The 25937-nt window shown below is 41.6% G+C and overlaps 2 protein-coding genes and 1 non-coding gene across 4 annotated transcripts in view; 1 reads left to right on the top strand and 2 right to left on the bottom strand.

Moving 5' to 3' along the window:
* The window catches only part of LOC139408966 (E3 ubiquitin-protein ligase RNF13-like), an 88937-nt gene extending 75417 nt beyond the window's left edge, over nucleotides 1–13520 (bottom strand). The window contains exon 1 of one of the 2 annotated variants that reach the window (XM_071153498.1): nucleotides 13309–13520. The gene's annotated coding sequence lies outside the window, so the exon portion shown is untranslated. Of the gene's footprint in view, nucleotides 1–12975; nucleotides 13148–13308 lie in introns of those variants that run through there. The other variant, XM_071153499.1, reaches the window with a different exon arrangement.
* Nucleotides 1820–6771, bottom strand: LOC139408967 (uncharacterized). The gene is made up of 3 exons (XM_071153500.1): nucleotides 6506–6771; nucleotides 5799–6074; nucleotides 1820–5715 (listed from the first exon to the last, which is right to left on the bottom strand). The coding sequence occupies exons 1-3, from the start codon at nucleotides 6661–6663 to the stop codon at nucleotides 5529–5531; spliced, it is 621 nt and encodes a 206-aa protein (XP_071009601.1). The 5' UTR covers nucleotides 6664–6771; the 3' UTR covers nucleotides 1820–5528.
* An 8120-nt stretch (nucleotides 13521–21640) lies between the features above and the next one.
* Nucleotides 21641–21695, top strand: LOC139410308 (U7 small nuclear RNA). Its single transcript, XR_011634471.1, has one exon. It is a non-coding gene; the product is annotated as a U7 small nuclear RNA (small nuclear RNA).
* Nucleotides 21696–25937: the final 4242 nt, after the last annotated feature.

Here is a 25937-nt window from a genome sequence, read left to right on the forward strand (position 1 = left end):
AATATAGTTTGTAACAAGACATTTGGGGAGTGGTTGAAAAACGAGTTAATGACTCCAACCTAAGTGTATGTAAACTTCCGACTTCAACTGTACACATTTTTTGGCATATTAGCATTGACATAAAATTTGTCTTTGGCGGTATATTTGTACAGCTGCCACGATCTTGATTTCCTTACGTTTTTTCTCCTCTCCATTCTCCACAGCCTTCTCCTCTTCCCTCTTCTCTGAGCAGAGCAGGCAGGTCCGTTGCACTAGCAACTGTATCCTACACATGCTGCTCCAGAGCCAGTACTGCTCTTCCTTCAGACAAGCATGTCAAAACTTTTTTCATTTGTATGTCTCTCGTTCACAGTCGCTTGTAAATGTCCAAACTCTAGGGAGTTTTTCCTAGCCACCGTGCTTCTACACCTGCATTGCTTGCTGTTTGGGGTCTTAGGCTGGGTTTCTGTACAGCACTTTGAGATATCAGCTGATGTACGAAGGGCTATATAAATACATTTGATTTGATTTGATGACCAAAAATGACATGACATTCAGTAGCTTCTATATATGTATAACTTTATGAGCTGTATTGCCTGTCTTTGCAATTCGTTTATTTTCATCTCATTAGCATATGTAGCTAGCAGCCTCTTGAGATGTGCTAATTTTGTAAGCATTTTGGTAAAAAATGCCCAATGGGGTTTTTGCCTTTTTGGCGCCCCCTTGTGTACTCCGGTCACATTGATGCGAGTGCATCCTTTGAGACGTTGTCAGCCAATCCATCTATTTCAAAGAGCGCTCCATAAACCACGTCCAGTGGGACGGATCAAGGCATGTTGCACTGGGACACATTTTAATACGGAGATAGGCCTCATTTTATGGTGGCTCTGTGTAGTTATGCTAATATATTTGAGACAAGTGTATTGCAGTTAATTTTGTCTTCGACTTGATAAGTTAAATATTGTAGAGTAGCAAACAGGTAAACGTGTCGCAGACAGTTCGCATGAGAAAATATTCTGCCTGAGGGGGGGGGCATTGTTAACTACCTAAATTCTTTGGATTATCTGGTTACTTCCAGTGTTTCGAATAAATTGTGACCGACCGCCTTGATTCGGTGGTATGTAGGAAAATTTGAAATTGTGTTTTTTACATTGGATAAAAGCTGAGACACAAAGCTACAAACTGGAATCTCATCCACTGCATTTGAGAAACAATGAGAAAGTAATTCTGCTTTGAAGTTTGATAAACTTGTAACCTCACTTTTGAGAAAATGGCATTTTAAAGTTTTGGTACCTACTGGAGAGCTCTCCTTTATCTACATCCATTCAGCATTGTTCACACCCATCTCTTTAAGGATTCACATGTGAGGTCATGTGCTAAACAGAGAGTAGTGTAGTAAAGATTAAGACTAAAAGTGGTGAAGGTAGTAGCCTACAATAAGGAAAAATTCCAGGTAAACAAAGTGTCCAGATAAAATATTTTATAAGTATAGATCACGCTTACCCAGACACACTTGTCTAAATTGATGGGTAATGTGAAATAAATGCTATAACCCCCAGCCACATCTTGCTAAGTGGATGGGTCTCTACAGAAGGTGTAAATGGTACAGCCAAATGCTTACTTGCATAGTAGCAATATCAGAAACAGTGTCAATATAAAGAAAATAATATACAGTATGTACAAGAACAATATCAGTGATAGATGAGGTAGTTAGTTATAAGCATACCATCAGGGGTAAAGTCCCTGAGCAGCAGGATAAAAATATATATAATAGTAGCAGCAATGTGTGTTAGGAGAATCATCAGTATTCATCAGTATTCAGTATTGAGAGAGACAGTCATTTCTTGAAAAACAATCATTTTTATTTAATCAATTCATTATTGCAATAATGAAACCGTCGACCCCACACGTGTTGCCGAGTGCTTAACTGATAATGGGAAAAAAATGGATGTTATATAGGACCTAAAAATGCTTAGTCAGGCTGGTTCCAACTCCCATAAGCCACCTTGTTCATCACCTGGTTATCTACAGAGGATATTGTTATTCTTCCAACCCGGCTTAGTTTCCCAGATGCCAGGATGGTCAGACAATGAGGCATTGTTCTAAACTCTTCCAGGCTATCTCGGGTCACACACATACCACATCTTGTCTATAGAATGCCAACTTTAGGTAATTATCACCAAGTCATTGTCAGCCCAAGCTATCTCTAGCAAAATGCATTTACTTGACCATAAGCCCAGACTAACTGCAGGAAACCATCTCTTTACAGAAACGCAGAATTAAACAGAACAGAAATGTCCTACCATTTGTTAAGTATTAATTGGTAACTATTAACATCAAACAAATCTAATGTTATTTGTCACATGCGCTGAATACAACAGGTAGGTAGATAGAACTTAGTGAAAAGCTTACTTAAAAGGCCTAACCAACAATGTAGTTAAAAAAAAAACAAATAAATAAAAAAACACAAAAATAAAAATAAGAAATAAAAGTAACAACTAAAGGAGCAGCAGTAAAATAACGAGGCTATATTAAGGGGGTCAATGTGCGGGGGCACCAGTTAGTTGAGGTAATATGTACATGTAGGTAGAGTTAAAGTAACTATGCAGAGAGTAGCAGCGTAAAAGAGGAGTCTGGGTAGCCCTTTGATTAGCTGTTCAGGAGTCTTATGGCTTGGGGGTAGAAGCTGTTAAGAAGCTTTTTGGACCTCGACTTGGCGCTCCGGTAGCAGAGAGAACAGTCTATGACTAGGGTGGCTGGAGTCTGACAATTTTTAGGGCCTTCCTCTGACACTGCCTGGTATAGAGGTCCTGGATGACAGGAAGCTTGGCCCCGGTGATGTACTGGGCTGTACACACTACTCTCTGTAGTGCCTTGCGGTCGGAGGCCGAGCAGTTGGCAAACCAGCCAGTGATGCAACCAGTCAGGATGCTCTTGATGGTGCAGCTATAGAACCTTTTGAGAATCTGAGGAACCATGCCAAATCTTTTCAGTATCCTGAGGGGGAATAGGTTTTGTCGTGCCCTCTTCATGACTGTCTAGGTGTGCTTGGACCATGTTAGTTTGTTGGTGATGTGGACACCAAGGAACTTGAAACTCTCAACCTGCTCCACTACAGCCCCATCGATGCCGAATGGGGCGTGCTCGGTCCTCCTCCTGTAGTCCACAATCATCTCCTTTTTCTTCATCACGTTGAGGGAGAGGTTGTTGTCTGGCACCACACGGCCAGGTCCCTGACCTCCTCCCCTATAGGCCGTCTCGTCGTTGATCAGGCCTACCACGGTTGTGTCATTGGCAAACTTAATGATGGTGCTTGAGTCGTCCCTGGCCGTGCAGTCATGAGTGAACAGGGAGTAAAAGAGGGGACAAAGCACACACACGAGGGGCCCACGTGTTGAGGATCAGCGTGGCAGATGTGTTGTTACTAACCCTTACCACCTGGGGTGGCCCATCAGGAAGTCCAGTTGCAGAGGGAGGTGTTAAGTCTCAGGTGTAGTAGTCAATGAATAGCATTCCCACATAGGTGTTCCTTTTGTCAGGTGGGAAAGGGCAATGTGGAGTGCAAGAGATCGCATCATCTGTGGACCTGTTAGGGTGGTATGCAAATTGGAGTGGGTCTAGGATTTCTGGGATAATAGTGTGCACTTCATGGCTACAGACGTGAGTGCTACGGGTTGGTAGTCATTTAGGCAGGTTACCTTAGTGTTCATGGGCACAGGGACTATGGTGGTCTGCTTGAAACATGTAGGTATTACAGACTTAGACAGAGAGAGGTTGAAAATGTCAGTGAAGACACTTGCCAGTTGGTCTGCGCATGCTCGGAGTACACGTCCTGGTAATCCGTCTTGTGAATGTTGACCTGTTCTTACTCACATCAGCTGCGAGGAGCGTGATCACACAGTCGTCTGGAACAGCTGATGCTCTCATGCATGTTTCAGCGTTACTTGCCTTGAAGCGAGCATAGAAGTAATTTAGCTCGTCTGGTAAGCTTGTGTCACTGGGCAGCCCTCGGCTGTGCTTCCCTTTGTAGTCTGTAATAGTTTGCAATCCCTGCCACATCTGATGAGCGTCGGAGCCGGTGTAGTAGGATTCGATCTCAGTCCTGTATTGACGCTTTGCCTGTTTGACGGTTCGTCGGAGGGCATAGCTGGATTTCTTATAAGCTTCCGTGTCCCACTCCTTGAAAGGGGCAGCTCTACCCTTTAGCTCAGTGCGGATGTTGCCTGTAATCCATGACTCTTGGGTGGGATATGTACGTATAGTCACTGTGGGGACGACATCATCGATGCACTTATTGATGAAGCCAGTGACTGATGTGGTGTACTCCTCAATGCCATTGGAAGAATCCCAGAACATATTCCAGTCTGTGTTAGCAAACCAGTCCTGTAGCTTAGCATCTGCTTCATCTGACCACTTTCTTATTGACTGAGTCACTGCTGCTTCCTGCTTTAATTTTTGCTTGTAACCAGGAATCAGGATAGAATTATGGTCAGATTTGCCAAATGTCGGGCGAGGGAGAGCTTTGTACTCGTCTCTGTATGTGGAGTATAGGTGGTCTAGAGTTGTTTTCCTCTGGTTGCACATTTAACATGCTGGTGGAAATTTGGTGAAACTGTTTAAGTTTCCCTGCATTAAAGTCCCCGGCCACTAGGAGCGCTGCCTCTGGATGAGCGTTTTCCTGTTTGCTTATGGCGGTATACAGCTCATTGAGTGTGGTCTTAGTGCCAGCATCGGTCTGTGGTGGTATGTAGACAGCTACGAAAAATACAGATGAAAACTCTCCTGGTAGATAGTGTGGTCTACAGCTTCTCATGAGATATTGTGAAACAGCTGTTGTTTACAAATATACATAGAACCCCACCCCTTGTCTTACCAGAGGCCGCTGTTTTATCCTGCCGAAACAGTGTAAAACCCACCAGCTGCATGTTGTTCATGCCGTCGTTCAGCCACGACTCGGTGAAACATAAGATATTACAGTTTTTAATGTCCTGTTGGTAGTTTAATCTTGCTCGTAGGTCATAAAAATGTTTACTCCAATGATTGCACGTTGGCCAATATAACAGATGGTAGTGGGGTTTTACTCGCTCGCCTACGAATTCTCAGGAGGCAGCCTCCGCCCCCCTTTTTCCCTTCTCTTCATGCAAATGACGGGGATTTGGGCCCGTTCCCGGGAAAGAAGTATTTCATTCTCGTTGGAACTCGTTAAAGGATAAAGCTTCTACCAGTTTGTGGTGAGTAATCGCTGTTTTGATGTCCAGAAGTTATTTTCGGTCATAAGAAATGGTAGCAGAAACATTATGTACAAAATAAGTTACAAACAATGCAAAAAGACGAACAAGATAACACAGTTGGTTAGGAGCACGTAAAACATCAACCATCCTCTCCGGCGCCATTCTTCTTATCACAGTCATTTGAATAGAGGCACTGCAGATAGTGCTGATGACTGGGAATCCGTCCGAACCACGCATGAACAAGGGAATCTATATTCGGAGAGCCCGATTCTGTCCTGCCCTTGACTTTGGTGCAGGGCGTGTGATGACAATAGCCTCTTAGTTACAAAACTTCCTGATCTTCTCAAAAAGATAAGTTTGTCTAGCTGTGTCCAGTCCAGGTGGTGCTTGTACAGGGAGACCATCTATGGGAGGAAGGATGTCAGCGTTGCTCAGCAGCTGAAACCTGTTCCCGACGGAGTACGAACGCTCCTTGGTGACAACACCAGGCTCCAGAGCACCGACGCTGTAAAACAGGAAACAACAAAAAAGATTGTGAGATCAATAAAAGTAGTGCCAATCATGTTGGAGAGAAATTATACAACATACCAAGTGTTGTCATCGATTCCGTGTAGAGACGCCACGTCACTGCTTTTGTCACATGGGATGTCAGCAGCTTTCCAACGTTTGCGTCCTGGGTGGCATCCTGGTAATACTATTGCATTGTCCTCTGCGTAGTTGTTGATGAAGTTCACAACTTGCTGCAAGTCCTCATGCTTCAGCTGTAACCTGTGCTTGCTTGGACCAGATCTCTTTTTGATGGGTGGCATTAGACCATTCTCCTTGTATGACTGGTGGAGGAGAGTCAGGCGTGTTCTACTGATGCTGAAAGACAAATTCCAGATACAAATATTTTGGCATTATACAATAGATAGCCGTAATCACCGTCAGTCACACCTGGCTAACTTGATGGGTCATGTAATCATCTGGCGAAGTGGAGTCTTTTGTTTAGACATGCAAGCTAAACAATTAACCATAATCCTAATCCATAGAGTACTAGCAATACAAACCGATTGTCATAGCTAGCTAAAAGGTTAACCAAACAGGTTCAATGTTAGCTAGTTAGGCTATAACTAGTAATGCGAAATGGCATTCTGAGATAACATTACTACACACAGACCATAAACGGAATGTTAGCTTGCGAGCCAGCCATCTAACGTCAGCTAGCTAGCTAACAGTAAACTTTAACTTGCAATGAAAACAACTTTGACAAAATTAGAAACGTATAATATCTGAAACTGTAGCTAGACTCTTACCTGTATACATGGATGAACACTTCACTGCAGACTGCAACCCCTTTCGTTAAATAAGACGTCCTGTGTTGTTTCCGTTTTGTTGGTACAGCTTGCTTGGCCCGTTGTTGTGTCAAGTCACTCTGGTTCACACTGACCGTGTGCAATCCCATGAGAATCATCTTAAGCTTTAGCCCCCACCCAAACTCTGACCATTTTACTCACTCTAGCAGAACTAGTTAGGCTGTTTTTATGTTATCCAGAGTGTTGGTGACTAACTGTGCTCCTCGCAACAATTTAATTATGCTTTTTTGCCGACGTTTACTGACACCAGCCGTATTCAACGGGTGTTGAGCATTGGCAAATTAATCAGGTATTCTGCGCTCTGTCCCACTCAGACGAGTGCTCTGAAACAGTTTTTGCAGTGACATTCTATTGAAATGGACACTTACATAGAAGTCTTTTGTTACGTTTTACTACACAATAAAAATAAAAAAACATTTTAAAGTCGCATTAGACAGGATTACCTACACATACTGACCAGCTCAAATAGACAGAAGCGTGCTATATGGCAGACAAATCTTGGCATCCCACTCATTATCTCAGCCAATCATGGCTAGTGGGAAGGTTGCTCCCTTTTTCTGTGGCTAAACTAACTAGGCTCATAATTTAACAATTGTATTCGTATTTACAGAAGGCATTTCTGCCCAAAAAACAATTTTGATAAATAAAAATAAGTTTACGTTCAAATGGCTCTCCTGTGAAGTAGTGACCCGTAACATACGCCTAGTTTCCTGAAAAGGGTCAAAGTTGTGCCCGTTGACAAAACAGACCTGGGATGCCTTTTCATACAGATTTATTTTACAAAGATCCACAGTGGGTCTGTCTGTGTATGTAACGTTATACTGGAGACAGGTTTATAATTGCAGTTTATGTCATATATTAATTTACTGTTAGGCTATAGCATTTCTGAGTAGCAGCCATACTGTAGGTAGCAGGGAAACAACAACTTGTTCTCTCTTGAGGATAAAGCATTGATATTTTTCTGCACGACTCAGGCACTCTTTCAATTGCCTTGTCAACCGAGCAACACTACTTATTTTGCTCAACTAAAGCGTCAAATAAAATGTATTTATATTAAAAGATTGGCCTGGCTGACATGAAAATTACATTAAGGGGAAAGGATCCACAGAAAGAGGTTGATTATGGTTCTACGAATGTCTTTATTTGCAATACTGGCTGCCATGGTTAACACAAACGCAGGACATTGAATGCTACCTGAACTGAGTAACATAAGTGCAGTATCACAGCTATGTTAAATATGTGTGTGTGTGTTAGCCAGATTATCCAGTGTCCACAGCAACACTATTTATTATTCCTACACACCCAGAAACTTCAATTCCATTACTTACCATGCCGCCTTTAGGAAAAGACATCTGACCATAGGGTCTTGAAGTGTTCGTACTTTTTATAGTCATTATGGATATTGTCTGAGCTTACTGGTCATTAATACTGCACACTGCCAGAGTATGTAGTTGGTTTTAGCTTTTCTATCAATTAATGACCATTTGAATAAACATTCTTTATTCTGTTGGTGTGTGTACTTTTATGCGTTTGTGTGATGGAGCAAATAATTTAACGACACCTTAATTCAGCCTATTGGATCGTTATATTCTGCAGATTCTGAACAGTCATGTAACAATTGGAAGGATTAGACATTTCTAACATATACTGCCATATTTTTATAGGAAAAGTGAAGCTAAAATGGAAAATGTATCTCATGTGAAGTTGTACGACTTTACTTTTTGTAACTGACAATTAACCTGTCAGTCTGTTGTTTTTTGTTTGAATTGTTTACGTGTTCACTATGCGGGGGGAATGGTAAGACAAGCGGAACTACGTGGCTATGAACTGTTGTAACGAGGATTATTATCGTAGCAACACACTTTTGGAATGACGGCAATCCCACACTGTATTAGCTAGGTTTTTTGTGTCTTCGAGTGTAGTTCGTAAAGGTTGAAGCGTCTATGTTAGGATGGTAACATTATAATAATTAAGGATGAAGCGTGAATTCATGCCAGGAATAAGAAGTGTGGTGTTTTTGATTTCCTCCCTTCTGTAATAAGCAGCCAATGAGGTATTTTCTTTATTCATGCGTTTAATCTGATACTGTTATACCTCTGGCTAAACTGTTTTTATGTATGTAAGCACTTCAGAGTTACATCAAGCTAATAAGTTACTCATAAGACAAGAAAGTTGTAAGAGTGTGCTTAACTGTATTGTCATTTACTTTATAGTTCTCACGGAAGGTGACATTTCTGACTAAAACTACAGAATAAAACTGCCAGTTAAAATCATGGAACAGTTGTGCTTGTGGTTACTGGAGGGAGCTACACTTTTTATTATAAAATATTTGAAAAGTCTGGATTGGATTTAATGGGTACCGAATGTAAAATAAATAGGCCATAGTGGCAAAATAATGACAATATAGTAATTAAACATTGGCGTGATAGATGTGCAGAAGATGAGTGTGCAAGTAGAGATACTGGGGTGCAAAGGAATATAAATCAAATAAATAATAGTATGGGGAATGAGGTAGTTGGATCGGCTATTTACAGATGGGCTATGTACAGGTGCAGTAATCTGTGAGCTGCTCTGACAGCTGGTGCTTAAATTTAGTGAGTGAGATATGAGTCTCCAGCTTCAGTGATTTTTGCAGTTCGTACCAGTCATTGGCAGCAGAGAACTGGTAGGTAAGCCGGCCAAAGGAGGAATTGGCTTTGGGGGTGACTAGTGAGACATACCTGCTGGAGCACATGTGTCGGGTGGGTGCTGCTATGGTGACCAGTGAGCTGAGATAAGGCGGGGCTTTACCAAGCAAAGATTTATAGATGACCTGGAGCCAGTGGGTTGGGCGACGAATATGAAGCGGGGGCCAGCCAACGAGAGCATACAGGTCGCAGTGGTGGGTAGTATATGGGGCTTTGGTTACAAAACAGATGGCACTGTGATAGACTACATCCAATTTGCTGAGTAGAGTGTTGGATCGGTAGGATAGTCAGTTTTACGTGGGTATGTTTGGCAGCATGAGCGACTCCTAAAATGATGTTCTCAAAGGATCAGGAATTGGCAGCCAAGTGAAACAAAAAAGATTGTACTGTCCAGATGCATTTTTTAAACAAAAGCTAGCTAGCCAAGCCTAAGTGTTAACCTGTCAGTTAAAATACGCTCAAACGCCAGCTAAATGCAATAAAATCTCAATGTTATCAAAAACAAAATAGCTGATTAAAAAAACAATTAAAAACATTTAAAATATCTACACATTTACAGGAGCTCTGTGCTTAGGCTGCAACTAGGGCGCCATGGCAACTATATAACTATTATAGTCGTAGCCTTGTATAACCACCATCGAGCTGTAGGCCTAAGAGTGTGTCCTGTTTAGTCTTAATACCGTAACTTACTTAGGTCTAGATTTCAATATATAGACTACTGTATCAATCAATCAATCAGTCAATCATTCGTTCATGTCATCACACAGCATACAAGTAATTATTGCTTTGAAATGCAATCCAGCATTTTTGCTTTAAATTGAAATTACAAAGAGAGCTTTTGAAAATTAGCCTAAACAATAAATAAAACGGCAATTCACAAATGCATGGAACTTTTTTTAAAGTCTTTGCTGTAATGGATTTATATATATGTTTTTATTTTATTTTCAATAGAACAGACTCTCTGGTACACTTATAATTTATTTAGTGTCGTTTGCACTGTTCCAAATGGTCCCCAAAAAATTATTGTGTAAACTAACAACACCTGTTCGGCACACAATAAGCATGCAGCACTTGCTCCTATACCCTCCTTTTTCTTGATCCCCAGTAGTTTCCATAACAACATCAAATGTCTTCCACACATCTGACTTCCCCTTTCCCTCCTGAGCAACTGGTATCATCTTATTAACCATTTATTTAGCCAATCATCAGTCATCTGAGTCAGTGCAATACAAGTTGAGAGCCCTTCCCTATATGCATGATGAAAGTCAGCAGTTAACTTCTTCGAAAAATAGCACTGCATTTTTTTTTAAACACAACTTTCTCCATCAATTTACTAAGAACAGGCAGAAAACTGGTTGGTTGGCTGTTAGAGACAGAAAAGGATGCTTTACTATTTTTAGATTGTGAAATTATTTCAGCTTCCTTCCACGCCTGTGAACACACACACTCCTTTAGATGTTAGTTAAATGCATGGAAAATAGGGGTGGTAATAGCCTGCTACCATTCTCAATAGTTTCCCATCTAGGTTGTCTATACCTGGTAGCTTACTGTATATTACTGATGGATAACAATAGTTTTTCCACCTGTTCCACACAAACTTGGACAAATTCAACACAATCCCTCTTTCATTATTAGATCTTCAATACGCAAATATGATGGTTCACAGTTCAATGTCATTTCACTTCTCAGTTTGTCTACTTTACCTGTGAAATAATCATTGAGATTTTAGCTATATCAAAAGGTTTTGTTATAAATGACCCATTAACTTTAATGAACGATGGAGATTAATTGGGTTTTCTGCCCATAATATAATTTAAGATGCTCCAAAGTATTTTCACAACATTTCTCAATTGACAGTATTTCAACCAATCAGCTGAGCAGCCTGACCTGTTTGCCACATTTTTAGCATAATTTCTTTGAACCATACAATTTTTCAATTCATCATCGATCCAGGGGGCTCTCTAACAGTTCTCACAGTTATGCACCTGTTGAGAGACTGTTTGTCAACAATTGGCAAGAATAATTTTACAAATGCTCCATGCATCTGGATTCTGCTCCTTATACACATCAGACCAAGATGCATGTTTAAAATCTTCATCAAAAGAGTATTGAGAAAAGACTTAGTATGAAGTCTTATAAATAACTTCAGGCCCTGCCTTTCGTACTTTGTCTTTCCTTTTATCCCATGGGTGTTACAAATAAGCCGACCTCTTAAATAATCTATTTCAATTCATTTCCAAAATGTTAAAATGTATAAACTGTAATTTCTTATGTAAAATTAGATTTATATTAATCTCCCCTAAAGTTATTTTAAAAAACTGATCATTGCTATTCATCAGGTTTATTTTTTTGGCTAGACGCATAATATAACTGTAGTTCTTGTGTTTTAATCAACTTAGATCTGAACAAAAAAACAAACATATTTACGTGCCTGGACACAGCCATTGGCAATATATCACAAAACCCCCGAGGTGCCTTATTGCTATTATCAACTGGTTACCAATGTAAACAGAACAGTAAAAATAAATGTTTTGTCATACCTGTGGTATACGGTCTGATATACCACAGCTGTCAGCCAATCAGCATTCTGTCCTCGAACCACCCAGTTTATAATACCTTTGCATATTACTCCCTGGGAAAAGTAATTTGATACACTACTCGTTATAACTTTTGCGTTACACTCCAAAACATTGCATATCCTCACTCAATTTAAACAATGTCAAAATTATGTAGGCCTATACACCAGCACAAGTAGCTTAAAATAACATGGATAAGGGCAGCATTTCCTCTACTACATACCCAGTTACAAGCTTGTTCAGCTCTCCAAGGGTTACAGCCTGTCCTACTGAAAGATTAAAATCAAGCCTTAACTGTTTGGATGAGGTAGGCCTACAATCATCTTCAGCAACAGTGGTCAGGTCTCAGGCGTCTTTCGCTATAAATTATGTGTTGGCGTGTTGCCTTTACAGGTGCTTCAAGAGATTGGAAGTTGTGTTTCAAGTAGTTTCTCACCTGGGCACAGTTTACAGTAATATTCTTGTCACTTTGTCCTACCAAATCGAAGTAATGGGAGTACTTCCATGCTGTTAAAGTCAATGTTTTCGATGCTTCTGCCATTTTTCATCTCCCTCACTAGTAGTGCGTGCCTGAGTAATCAGGAACTTGGTGAGGACGAAAACAATTAGAATCTGGGGCAAGGGGATAAAATATTGCTCCAACAGAGAGGGAATATTAATCACAAATATCACAATAACTGTAATAGGAAGGGAATGATAAAAGTATAATTTTTTTAAATCCGTGTTATTACTCAAACTGGAACAATAACTAAGTTATATTATTACTGTAACGCTTTAACCCCAACACTGCACATGGCCTTCTTGGATGACAACCTATTTAGTTAGCCAAACTATAATTTGTTTTTGGTGATCTTCATTTGGCAAGTGAGAATTTACGAGCTAATGTTATGCTAGTCACAAATCCTCTATCTTGCTAACATAAACACTGTGGCAAAGTGGAAAATCTGGTCCAACCCTGTTTCGCAAACTATTGCAAGCCTTCTAAACATACCCAATGAAGCAAACTGCCATTATTAGCACGCTAAAATACAATTAGGCAACTGTTACATTTGAAGCCAGAATATATTCTGACCCTACACTTGCTTAACATACTTCCTTAGTTTAAAAAACTGCAGAGATGGCGTGAGATGTGGCTCACAAAACGTACCTCAATCCAGGGATGAGAAATCGTGTTGTACACAGAATTGTCCCACTATCCCAATTTGCAAATTGTAATCCAGGGATGAGAAGGCTATTTCTCAAATGACGTTTTCCGAGTCATATCTCGCGCCGACTCCGTGGTGTCTTAATCTAAACAGGAAATCTACCCGACCCCAATGCAGCTATAAACAAGCGTACGGGTCGGAAATCTTTACTGGCTAACGTTACATTATGACATGCCTCGAGTCTAGCCACAAGCATTGTTTGCGTTGCTAACGTTAGCTAGCAACCAACGCTAGCTACAAATGCTATAACAGTTAGCTAGATAGTGGATCCTTACCTTTAAATCAGACCGAATCATCTGTTTAAAAAAAAAAAGATGCTACTAATATGGATATTACAATTATTTACTATCTATCAATAGAATCGCAATAATTTCCAATAATTTAATTCCGTTAGTTAGACATGTCAGTACGACAGAATGTCAACAATAATCCCTAGCTAGCTTCCTCTTCTTGTTCTTCTTCTATGATATAATGGTGGTCCGCAAACAAAAGTTAAAGGTGCATATCGTCACCAGCTGTGCTGGAGTGTGTGGTAAATCACAGTTTAACTTTGCTGCAGGAGGGGCTGGTGCACTTCACGAAATAGATGGCATCATGAGGCAGTAAAATGATGTGGATATATTGAAGCAACATCTCAAGACATCAGTCAGGAAGTTCAAGCTTGGTCGCAAATGGGTCTTCCAAATGGACAATGACCCCAAGCGTACTTCCAAAGTTATGGCAAAATGGTTTAAGGACAACAAAGTCAAGGTATTGGAGTGACCATCACAAAGCCCTGACCTCAATCCTATAGAACATTTGTGGGCAGAACTGAAAAAGCGTGTGCAAGCAAGGAGGCCTTACCAACCTGACGCAGTTACACCAGCTCTGTCAGGAGGAACAGGCCAAAATTCACCCAATTTATTGTGGGAAGCTTGTGGAAGGCTCCCTGAAATGTTTGACCCAAGTTAAACAATTTAAGGGTAATGCTATCAAATACTAATTGAGTGTATGTAAACTTCTGTCCCACTGTAAATGTGATGAAAGAAATAAAAGCTGAAATAAATAATTCTCGACTATTATTCTGACATTTTACATTCTTAAAATACAGTGGTAACTGACCTAAGACAGCGCATTTTTACTAGGTTTAAATGTCAGGAATTGTGAAAACTGAGTTTAAATGTAGTTGGCTAAGGTGTATGTAAACCTTCGACTTCAACTGTAGGTCCTGGATGGCAGGAAGCTTGGCCGCAATGATGTACTGGGCCGTACGCACTACCCTCTGTAGCGCCTTATGGTCAGATACCGAGCAGTTGCCATACCAGGCAGTAATGCAAGTGGTCAAGATGCTCTCGGTGGTGCAGCTGTAGAATTTTTGTTGTTGTTGTTGTTGTACTTTTTACCCCTGTTTCTTCCCAATGTCGTGATATCCAATTGGTAGTTTACAGTCTTGTCCCATCGCTGCAACTTCCGTATGGACTCTGGAGAGACAAAGGTCGAAACACGGCCCTGCCAAGCCGCACTGCTTCTTTACACACTGCTCCCTTAACCCGGAAGCCAGACGCACCAATGTGTCAGAGCAAACACCGTACAACTGGCGACCAAAGTCACTGTGAATGCGCCCAGCCCGCCACAGGAGTCGCTAGAGTGGGATGGGACAAGGACATCCCTCCTTTTCCTATTGTCCACGATCAGCCCTTTTCTCTTGCTCACATTGAAGGAGAGGTTGTTGTCCTGGAACCACACTGCCAGGTCTCTGACCTCCTCCCCATAGTCTGTCTCATCGTTGTCGGTGATCAGTCATGCTTGGCCATGCAGTTGTGGGTGAACAGGGAGTACAGGATGGGACTAAGCACACACCCCTGAGGGCCCCCAGTGTTGAGGATCAGCTTGGCAGATGTGTTGTTGCATACCCTTACCACCTGGAGGCTGCCCGTCAGGAAGTCTAGGGTCCAGTTGCAGAGGGAGGTGTTTAGTCCCAGGGTCCTTAGCTTAGTGATGAGTTTTGTGGGCAACATGGTGTTGAACGCTGAGCTGTAGTCAATGAACAGTTTTCTCACATAGGTATTCCTTTTGTCCAGGTGGGAAAAGGGCAGTGTGGAGTGCGATTAAGATTGCGTCATCTGTGGATCTGTTGGGGCGGTATGCAAATTGGAGTGGTTCTAGAGTTTCCGGCATGATGGTGTTGATGTGAGCCATGACCAGCCTTTCAGGCTTCAGGGAGTTGTAGCGATGAGACAAGATAGTAGCTACTACAGCAATTGGACACCACGAAATTGTGGAGAAAAAGGGAAAAAAAAAAAAATGTCAGTTAAGACACTTGCCAGTTGGTCCGTGCATCATTTGAGTACACGTCCTGGTAATCCGTCTGGCCCCGCAGCTTTGTGAATGTTGACTTGTTTAAAGGTCTTGCTCACAACGGCTTCAGAGAGTGTGACCACACAGTTGTCCGGAACAGCTGGTGCTCTCATGCATGCTTCAGTGTTGCTTGCCTCGACACGAGCACATAAGGCATTTAGCTCGTCTGGTAGGCTCACATCACTGGGCAGCTCGTGGCTGGGTTTCCCTTTGTAGTCCATAAAAGTTTGCAAGCCCTGACACATCTGACAAGCGTCAGAGCCGGTGTAGTAGGATTCAATCTTAGTCCTGTATTGACGCTTTGCCTGTTTGATGGTTCGTCTGAGGGCATAGCGGGATTTCTTATAAGTGTCCGGATTAGTGTCCCGCTCATTGAAAGCAGCAGCTTTTAGCTCGTTGCGGATGTTGACTTAATCCATGGCTTCTGGTTGGGATATGTACGTATGGTCACTGTGGGGACGACATTTGATGATGAAGCCGGTGACTGAGGTGGTATACTCCACAATACCATTGGATGAATCCCGGAACATATTACAGTCTGTGCTAGCAAAACAGTCCTGTAGCATAGCATCTGTGTCATCTGACCACTTCCGTATTGAGCAAGTCACTGGTACTTCCTGCTTTAGTGTTTGCTTGTAAGAAGGAATCAGGAGTATATAAGTATGGTCAGATTTACCAAATGGAGGGTGGGGTAGAGTCTCTGTGTGTGGCGTAAAGGAGGTGTAGAGGTTTTTTTTCAGTTGCAGTTTCTTTTCCTCTGGTTGCACATATCCAAATGGCTCTAACTTTACATTTGGCCTCACCTTTACCCAGTGGAACATTAATATCAATATTATTTAGTTTCAAAGCTCTTTTGGCTAACTGGTCTACAATTTCATTCCCTTCAACACCCAAATGTGCTGGGACCCAGCAGAATCTCACTACTTCTCCGTCTCAATTCTCCATAATAACATTAATACCTCCAATAGTAGATCATTCCTATTAGATTTACCTGATGATAAACTTTTCAATACAGACAGAGAATCTGAGCACACTATAATTCTAATAGGTTGTACATCCTCCACCCACTGGAGGGCAACTACTATCGGCAACAGTTCAATTGAGTATGTTGACAGTTCATCTGTTAGTCTTCTACATATTTGTATACCAAATTCAGAATTGTAAACACCCGCTCCTGTGCGTTCACTATCTGGGTCCTTGAATCCATCTGTGAAAAGCAATAAAAAATCATAAAAACATCTACCAATGTAATTGTCAACCAGTTTCCCTATATCACTGACTTCTGAACAATCTTTGCTATGTCAAATGTAGGCGACAGTCCGCAATGATTAAAACAGTTACACGTTGATAGTCATAGTCACATGTAAAACATTTATGCAGCGTTTGGCACCGTGCATCTCCGACATCAATTAAAGATTAATACCTCAACTGAATAATGAGGAAATTATCAAATGATGGTGTAAAGCGTTAAATGTTAAAAGACATGGCAGCTTATTGTAATGGAGTGAATGTATTGTAACTGTAACGATTGTCGTCGGGAGAAGGAGAAGAGGACCAAAGTGCAGCGTGGTACGTATTCGTAATAATTTAATAAAGAATGAATACTGAACAAAACAACAAACCGACAAACAAACAGTTTTGCAAGGTGCAACAAAAACACTAAACAGAAAATAACTACCCACACCCATAGTGGGAAAACAGGCTGCCTAAGTATGGTTCTCAATCATAGACAACGATTGCCAGCTGCCTCTGATTGGGAACCATACCAGGCCAAACACATAGAAATAGAAAACATAGAACACAAAACGTAGAATGCCCACCCCAACTCACACACTGACCAAACTAAAATCAAAGCAAATTCGTACATCAGCTGATATCTCAAAGCCCCCAGTCCACCTGGCCGTGCTGCTGCTCCAGTTTCAACTGTTCTGTCTTATTATTATTCGACCATGCTGGTCATTTATGAACATTTGAACATCTTGGCCATGTTCTGTTATAATCTCCACCCGGCACAGCCAGAAGAGGACTGGCCACCCCACATAGCCTGGTTTCTCTCTAGGTTTCTTCCTAGGTTTTGGCCTTTCTAGGGAGTTTTTCCTAGCCACCGTGCTACTACACCTGCATTGCTTGCTGTTTGGGGTTTTAGGCTGGGTTTCTGTACAGCACTTTGAGATATCAGCTGACGTACGAAGGGCTATATAAATACATTTGATTTGATTTAGACCAATTTGGGTTTCCAATCTCTCCAAAAGAATGTGGTGATCGATGGTATCAAAAGCAGCACTAACGTCTAGGAGCACGAGGACAGATGCAGAGCCTCGGTCTGATGCCATTAAAAGGTCATTTACCACCCTAACAAGTGCAGTCTCAGTGCTATGATGGGGTCTAAAACCAGACTGAAGCATTTTGTATACATTGTTTGTCTTCAGGAAGGCAGTGAGTTGCTGCGCAACAGCCTTTTCTAAAATTTTTGAGAGGAATGGAAGATTCGATATAGGCCGATTAGTTTTTTAAAATATTTTCTGGGTCAAGGTTTGGCTTTTTCAAGAGAGGCTTTATTACTGCCACTTTTAGTGAGTTTGGTACACATCCGGTGGATAGAGAGCCGTTTATTATGTTCAACATAGGAGGGCCAAGCACAGGAAGCAGCTCTTTCAGTAGTTTAGTTGGAGTAGGGTCCAGTATGCAGCTTGAAGGTTTAGAGGCCATGATTATTTTCATCATTGTGTGAAGAGATATAGTACTAAAACACTTGAGCGTCTCTCTTGATCCTAGGTGCTGGCAGAGTTGTGCAGACTCAGGACAACTGAGCTTTGAAGGAATACGCAGATTTAAAGAGGAGTCCGTAATTTGCTTTCTAATAATCATGATCTTTTCCTCAAAGAAGTTCATGAATTTATCACTGCTGAAGTGAAAGCCATCCTCTCTTGGAGAATGCTGCTTTTTAGTTAGCATAGCGACAATATCAAAAAGGAATTTTGGATTGTTCTTATTTTCCTCAATTAAGTTGGAAAAATAGGATGATCTAGCAGCAGTAAGGGCTCTTCGGTACTGCACAGTACTGTCTTTCCAAGCTAGTCGGAAGACTTCCAGTTTGGTGTTGCGTCATTTCCGTTCCAATTTTCTGGAAGCTTGCTTCAGAGCTCGGGTATTTTCTGTGTACCAGGGAGCTAGTTTCTTATGAGAAATGTTTTTAGTTTTTAGGGGTGCAACTGCATCTAGGGTATTGCGCAAGGTTAAATTGAGTTCCTCAGTTAGGTGGTTAACTGATTTTTGTCCTCTGGCGTCCTTGGGTAGACAGAGGGAATCTGGAAGGACATCAAGGAATCTTTGTGTTGTCTGTGAATTTATAGCACGACTTTTGATGTTCCTTGGTTGGGGTCTGAGCAGATTATTTGTTGCAATTGCAAACGTAATAAAATGGTGGTCCGATAGTCCAGGATTATGAGGAAAAACATTAAGATCCACAACATTTATTCCATGGGACAAAACTAGGTCCAGAGTATGACTGTGACAGTGAGTGGGTCCAGAGACATGTTGGACAAAACCCACTGAGTCGATGATGGCTCCGAAAGCCTTTTGGAGTGGGTCTGTGGACTTCTCCATGTGAACATTAAAGTCACCAAAGATCCAAATATTATCTGCTATGACTGCAAGGTCCGATGGGAATTCAGGGAACTCAATGAGGAACGCTGTATATGGCCCAGGAGGTCTGTAAACAGTAGCTATAAAAAGTGATTGAGTAGGCTGCATAGATTTCATGACTAGAAGCTCAAAAGTCGAAAACGTCATTTTATTTTTTTTGTAAATTGAAATTTGCTATCGTAAATGTTAGCAACACCTCCGCCTTTGCGGGATGCACTAGTGTAGCCAGGAGGTGAGGCCTCATTTAACACAGTAAATTCATCAGGCTTAAGCCATGTTTCAGTCAGGCCAATCACATCAAGATTGTGATCAGTGATTAGTTCATTGACTATAATTGCCTTTGAAGTAAGGGATCTAACATTAAGTAGCCCTATTTTGAGATGTGAGGTATCATGATCTCTTTCAATAATGACAGGAATGGAGGTGGTCTTTATCCTAGTGAGATTGCTAAGGCGAACACCGCCATGTTTAGTTTTGCCCAACCTAGGTCGAGGCACAGACACGGTCTCAATGGGGATAGCTGAGCTGACTACACTGACTGTGCTAGTGGCAGACCCCACTATGCTGGCAGGCTGGCTAACAGCCTGCTGCCTGGCCTGCACCCTATTTCATTGTGGAGCTAGAGGAGTTAGAGCCCTGTCTATGTTGGTAGATAAGATGAGAGTACCCCTCCAGCTAGGATGGAGTCCGTCACTCCTCAGCAGGTCAGGCTTGGTCCTGTTTGTGGGTGAGTCCCAGAAAGAGGGCCAATTATGTACAAATTCTATCTTTTGGGAGGGGCAGAAAACAGTTTTCAACCAGCGATTGAGTTGTGAGACTCTGCTGTAGAGCTCATCACTCCCCCTAACTGGGAGGGGGCCAGAGACAATTACTCGATGCCGACACATCTTTCTAGCTGATTTACACACTGAAGCTATTTGCGCTTGGTGATCTCTGACTGTTTCATCCTAACATCGTTGGTGCCGACGTGGATAACAATATCTCTATTCTCTCTACACTCGCCAGTTTTAGCTTTAGCCAGCACCATCTTCAGATTAGCCTTAATGTCGGTAGACCTGCCCCCTGGTAAACAGTGTATGATCGCTGGATGATTCGTTAAAATAGAGACATAAAAAAGGAACTAAGGTCAGGACGTGACAGTAACAGGGTGAATTATACGGACTTGTTAAGCCAAGATTAATGAAATATGAATTCATGAGTACAAAACGCTTGTTGAACAATTCTATCATTCTATCATCCTATCCAACCTCGATGGGCTATCAACAGGACAATAGACTCTTACCGAGTCCACCAAATGCATTGTTTTCTAACCGTATCTGGATGTACAGTGCCTTGCGAAAGTATTCGGCCCCCTTGAACTTTGCGACCTTTTGCCACATTTCAGGCTTCAAACATAAATGTATTTTTTTGTGAAGAATCAACAACAAGTGGGACACAATCATGAAGTGGAATGACATTTATTGGATATTTCAAACTCAAAATCAAAAACTGAAAAATTGGGCATGCAAAATTATTCAGCACCCTTAAGTTAATACATTGTAGCGCCACCTTTTGCTGCGATTACAGCTGTAAGTCGCTTGGGGTATGTCTCTATCAGTTTTGCACATCGAGAGACTGACATTTTTTCCCATTCCTCCTTGCAAAACAGCTCGAGCTCAGTGAGGTTGGATGGAGAGCATTTGTGAACAGCTGTTTTCAGTTCTTTCCACAGATTCTCGATTGGATTCAGGTCTGGACTTTAACTTGGCCATTCTAACACCTGGATATGTTTATTTTTGAACCATTCCATTGTAGATTTTGCTTTATGTTTTGGATCATTGTCTTGTTGGAAGACAAATCTCCGTCCCAGTCTCAGGTCTTTTGCAGACTCCATCAGGTTTTCTTCCAGAATGGTCCTGTATTTGGCTCCATCCATCTTCCCATCAATTTTAACCATCTTCCCTGTCCCTGCTGAAGAAAAGCAGGCCCAAACCATGATGCTGCCACCACCATGTTTGACAGTGGGGATGGTGTGTTCAGCTGTGTTGCTTTTACGCCAAACATAACGTTTTGCATTGTTGCCAAAAAGTTCAATTTTGGTTTCATCTGACCAGAGCACCTTCTTCCACATGTTTGGTGTGTCTCCCAGGTGGCTTGTGGCAAACTTTAAACAACACTTTTTATGGATATCTTTAAGAAATGGCTTTCTTCTTGCCACTCTTCCATAAAGGCCAGATTTGTGCAATATACGACTGATTGTTGTCCTATGGACAGAGTCTCCCACCTCAGCTGTAGATCTCTGCAGTTCATCCAGAGTGATCATGGGCCTCTTGGCTGCATCTCTGATCAGTCTTCTCCTTGTATGAGCTGAAAGTTTAGAGGGACGGCCAGGTCTTGGTAGATTTGCAGTGGTCTGATACTCCTTCCATTTCAATATTATCGCTTGCACAGTGCTCCTTGGGATGTTTAAAGCTTGGGAAATCTTTTTGTATCCAAATCCGGCTTTAAACTTCTTCACAACAGTATCTCGGACCTGCCTGGTGTGTTCCTTGTTCTTCATGATGTTCCATAAAGGTTATTGAAAAGTGCAGAAGCGCTGAAATATCCGTTCAGACTCCAGTCCTACCTACCTACCTACAGGTTATGGAAAATTTGCTCTTTTAGTATTTGACCAGTAGGTTTCCTTAAGGAGAAAGCCCCCACTTCTATGTCAAAGATAATAAAACAAAAACACTATAGTAACTAAATGCTACAGTAATGTCTTCAAAAACACTACAGTAATTACTACAATATACTGCAATCATGTCCACATACAGAAAAAAAGGTACAGGCGTGGTCGATTAGAAAATCAGTCAATATCTGGTGTGACCACCATTTTCCTCATCCAGCATCTCCTTCGCATAGAATTGATCAGGCTGTTGATTGTGGCCTGTGAAATGTTGTCCCACTCCTCTTCAATGGCTGTGAGAAGTTGTTAGATATTGGCGGGAACTGGAACACACTGTTGAAAATCTCAATCCAGAGCATCCCAAACATACTCAATTGGTGACATGTCTGGTGAGTATGCATGCTATGGAAGGACAGGGACATTTTCAGCTTCCAGGAATTGTGTACAGATCCTTGCGTCATGGGGCCGTGCATTACCATGCTGAAACATGAGATGACGGCGACGGGTGAATGATATGACAAGGGGCCTCAGGACCTCGTCACGGTACCTCTGTGCAGTCAAATTGCCATCAAATTGTTCAAATTCCATAGCTTATGCCTGCCCATATCATAACCCCACTGCCACCATGGGGCACTCTGTTCACAACGTTGACAAACCACTTTCCCACATGTTGCCCACATGTCGCCATCTGCCTGGTAGAGTTAAATCCCGGGATTCTTCCGTGAAGAGCCCACTTTTCCAGCGTACCATTGGCCATCCAAGGTGAGCATGTGCACACCGATCTGTAGGTGAGGACAACGAGCAGGCAGATGAGCATCACTCAGGCCGTTTCTGACAGAAATGATTTGGTTGTGCAAACCCACAGTTTAATTAGCTTTCTGGGTGACTGGTCTCAGACAATCCCGCAGGTAAAGAAGCCAGATGTGGAGGTCCTGAGCTGGAGTGGTTACACGTAGTCTGCGGTTGTGAGGCCAGTTGGACGTACTGCCAAATTCTCTAAAACAACGTTTGAGGCGTCTTATGGTAGAGAAATGAACACAACATTTTTTGGTCAACAGCTCTGGTGGACATTCCTGCAGTCAGCATTCCAATTGCACACTCCCGCAGAACTTGAGATGTGTGGTGTTGTGTTGTGTGACAAAACTGCACATTTTAGAGTGGCCTTTTGAGTGTATAGCCTACTATTGTACAATATTCTCCCTATCATAATTCTATATAAACTCATTTCCAAAAATACAATGGGTTAACAAACTGAATGCGGCAATTTTCAGAATCACTCAAATCACTATTTTTTATTCATCAAATATTTTGTGCGTAAAGGCTCTCCAACCCTGTTTAATACTTTGCTAACCCTATAATTTGCCTAAATAATCTACAAGATCAGAGTATTTTTAAATCTACCAGTTGGTGTTGAAACTGAGAAGAATATGCATATATTTAGATGTCTTTTTTTCATTGATCTCTATTTTCTGAACCCGTTCTTTCGATGTCTTCTAGTCTGTCAACAAAATTCTAATTAGAGGTACACCGTATTTAGAGGGATGGCTTAAGATAAATGTACTGAAAACCCTATTGAATGAAAACTCCACAACAAAATCTGTTGGCCAGAAAGTGGAAAGGTGTCAAAGGTTGAATTACATTTATTCAGCTCACACAAGGGAATCACGTCTGCAAAGGCCGTTACACACCTTCATAAGGTAAGTCTGAATACCAACTACTGAGAAGTACGTATGAAAGGCGTACGTAAGAAATGCGTAGTTTCCTAAGTCGGAATCGGGCCCTATGTGAGTAGTGCTTACAGTAGGAGGCATGGTTATGTGATGGGGATTGAAATGATGATGATCAATGATGTTTATGTAGATTTAGTTGTCTATTTTACTATTGTACACCAGTGTAATCTTTTCCAATTATGGCTCTCTCTGTATGGCACACCATCCATTGACCTGTGTCTGAGTGGAACACCCTCCATAATGGCTCTGTATGTGTGGGACACCCTCCATTACTATTCCATCAGTATTGAGCCCTCTTTCTCTGATTGTACGGGACACTCCATCCTTCTCTGGCAGGATTACTTCCATGTACAACTGTCAGATGACAAGCAGGCGAGGCACTTCCTGGAACGGATGCCATCCTTCAGGACAGCTGGGCCCTGACCGACATGGGCATCACCCCTGGCAGTGCCATCCGCTGCCTACTAAAGGTACCAGCCAGGCATATAACTCTAGCCACATTACAACAGACAGATATACATATAAATCCTTGTAAATGGCCACTAATGAATGAGAAAGGTGTATTTGATCAATCATTCACCCCATAATTGATTTAAATTTGTTAAGTCACATGAATTGTACACTCTTAGAAAAAAGGGTTCCAAAGAGTTCTTCAGCTTGCCCATGGAAGAACCCTTTGACAAAGCCATTAGGGTTCCAGGTTGAACCCTCTGTGAAAAGGGTTCTTGCATGCCCACACATACACATGATAAGACACGCACTCTACACACACGTACACATGGATTTTGTATTGTCAATATGTGGTAGTAGAGTAGTGGCCTGAGGGAACACATGTAATGTGTTGTGAAAAGTGTTATGAAATGTAATGTCATGTAATATTTAAAATTGCACATAACTGTCTTAATGTTGCTGGACCCCAGGAAGAGTAGCTGCTGTCTTGGCAACAGCTAATAGGGATCCTTAATAAATACAACTACAAATAGTGTACTGGTTATTGCTTTAAACAGTGACCTTACCATACTATCTGCTTCACTTGCTGTCAAAGTCAACCTTGAGACTTGAAGTAACGTTGCCCTTGCTCAACCAAGACCATGGTTATGGTAGAGCAATTGCTTAGTAAGAACACTGCTTTGTGAGTATGAAGTATTGTTTTGCAGAGGGTCCCGGGTTCGATACCAGGTCAGTTCAGGAACAGAACTTACTCTGTTACACAAGATCTGTGAAAGGTTTTCAAACAGATGAGTGGTTACATAACAAAGTGCAAATTTAACCATCATGGGCTTTTGTTTATATTTTTAGTTCAAACTGTAAATTGTAACAAAACTATAGTTAGCATGTAGCGAATTACACTTTTAACACCCCTCTTTCATTATTATGCCTCTATCTTGGACTCCGTGCTCTGTGCTTTACTCCTTACGTTCACATCCCATCATTGAAAGAGTCAATGCCAGACCTGTCTGTCTCTCTCACTTGCTGGTTGACTAGAGTAGAAGTCTATAGTAGGGTATGGTTGCCCAGGGATAGAGCTGGAATGTGGCCCAATGCAGCATTGTCCTTGTACCCAACACCCATATAGTCATAAGACCTTTCCCCATGTAACTGCTTTTACCTCAGTCTGGTGTTCGCTGAACAGTAGTTGTAAAAGAGGCCGTATACCCTATTGGCTCCTTGAAATACATATTCATTTGTTTTCAGTTTTTTTTTTTTACAATTTAATCTTGGCACCCAGAGTAGTTAGCACCCGGTTCAATTTGATAGAGTAAAGCTCAATACAGCACAACAGTGATATGAATTTGAGCCACAAGATGGCGGAGATCACAAGCTCATATTGCACGGACCTCTGATTTGTTTCTAGCGTCAAGGATCTGACCCTTTTAAAAAACAATTTGCCTAAAATGACATATCCAACGACATCCTTGGGGCCGTACCATTTTGCAGATTCTCAATTGCAAACATTATCTCTTCTTTGGTAATAGGGGCACTAGGTAGAAATTGCCCATAGGCACAGATCAAGGATCAGTTTATTCTTGCCAGATCCAAACCTGTAATCCTACAACCAAATGCGTATTTTTGAAACGGCAAAGCTCTCAGTATAGTGATGCAGTTCTTTAGATGTTGTACACATGAAATTGAGTTATTCCAGACTTTATCCGTTAACGTTATATTCCTTTTTCACCTATCCAACTGTTCCATTCTTTGTGTAGCCTGCTGCTACAGGTAACTGACAAAATAAAGAAAATACCAACATAAAGTGTCTTAATAGGGCATTGGACCACCACAAACTGCCTCGGCATAGATTCTTCAAGTGTCTGGAACTTCCTGTGTGGAAGCACTGCATGCTTTCAATATACTTCGTATCCCTCATTCACTCAAGTGTTTTCTTTATTTTGGCAGTTACCTATAGAATGGAAGGAGAGGATTTTCCTCAGCCCTATGTTCCCTGGGCGCTATAATCCCTCAACCTATGTTCCCTGGGCCCTATATTCCAGAAGACCTACATTTGAGGTTGGAAGTTTACATGCACCTTATCCAAATACATTTAAAC

The sequence above is a fragment of the Oncorhynchus clarkii genome, chromosome 5 (genome assembly GCF_045791955.1).
Source record: "Oncorhynchus clarkii lewisi isolate Uvic-CL-2024 chromosome 5, UVic_Ocla_1.0, whole genome shotgun sequence".
Classification (NCBI taxonomy): Eukaryota; Metazoa; Chordata; class Actinopteri; order Salmoniformes; family Salmonidae; genus Oncorhynchus; species Oncorhynchus clarkii.

Coding starts and splice junctions, on each gene's coding strand:
- LOC139408967 (XM_071153500.1), bottom strand. CDS start 6,663: ATGATTCTCATGGGATTGCACACGGTCAGTGTGAACCAGAGTGACTTG. Junction 6,075..6,505: donor GTGTTCATCCATGTATACAG/GTAAGAGTCTAG, acceptor TTTGTCTTTCAG/CATCAGTAGAACACGCCTGA. Junction 5,716..5,798: donor GGAATCGATGACAACACTTG/GTATGTTGTATA, acceptor CCTGTTTTACAG/CGTCGGTGCTCTGGAGCCTG.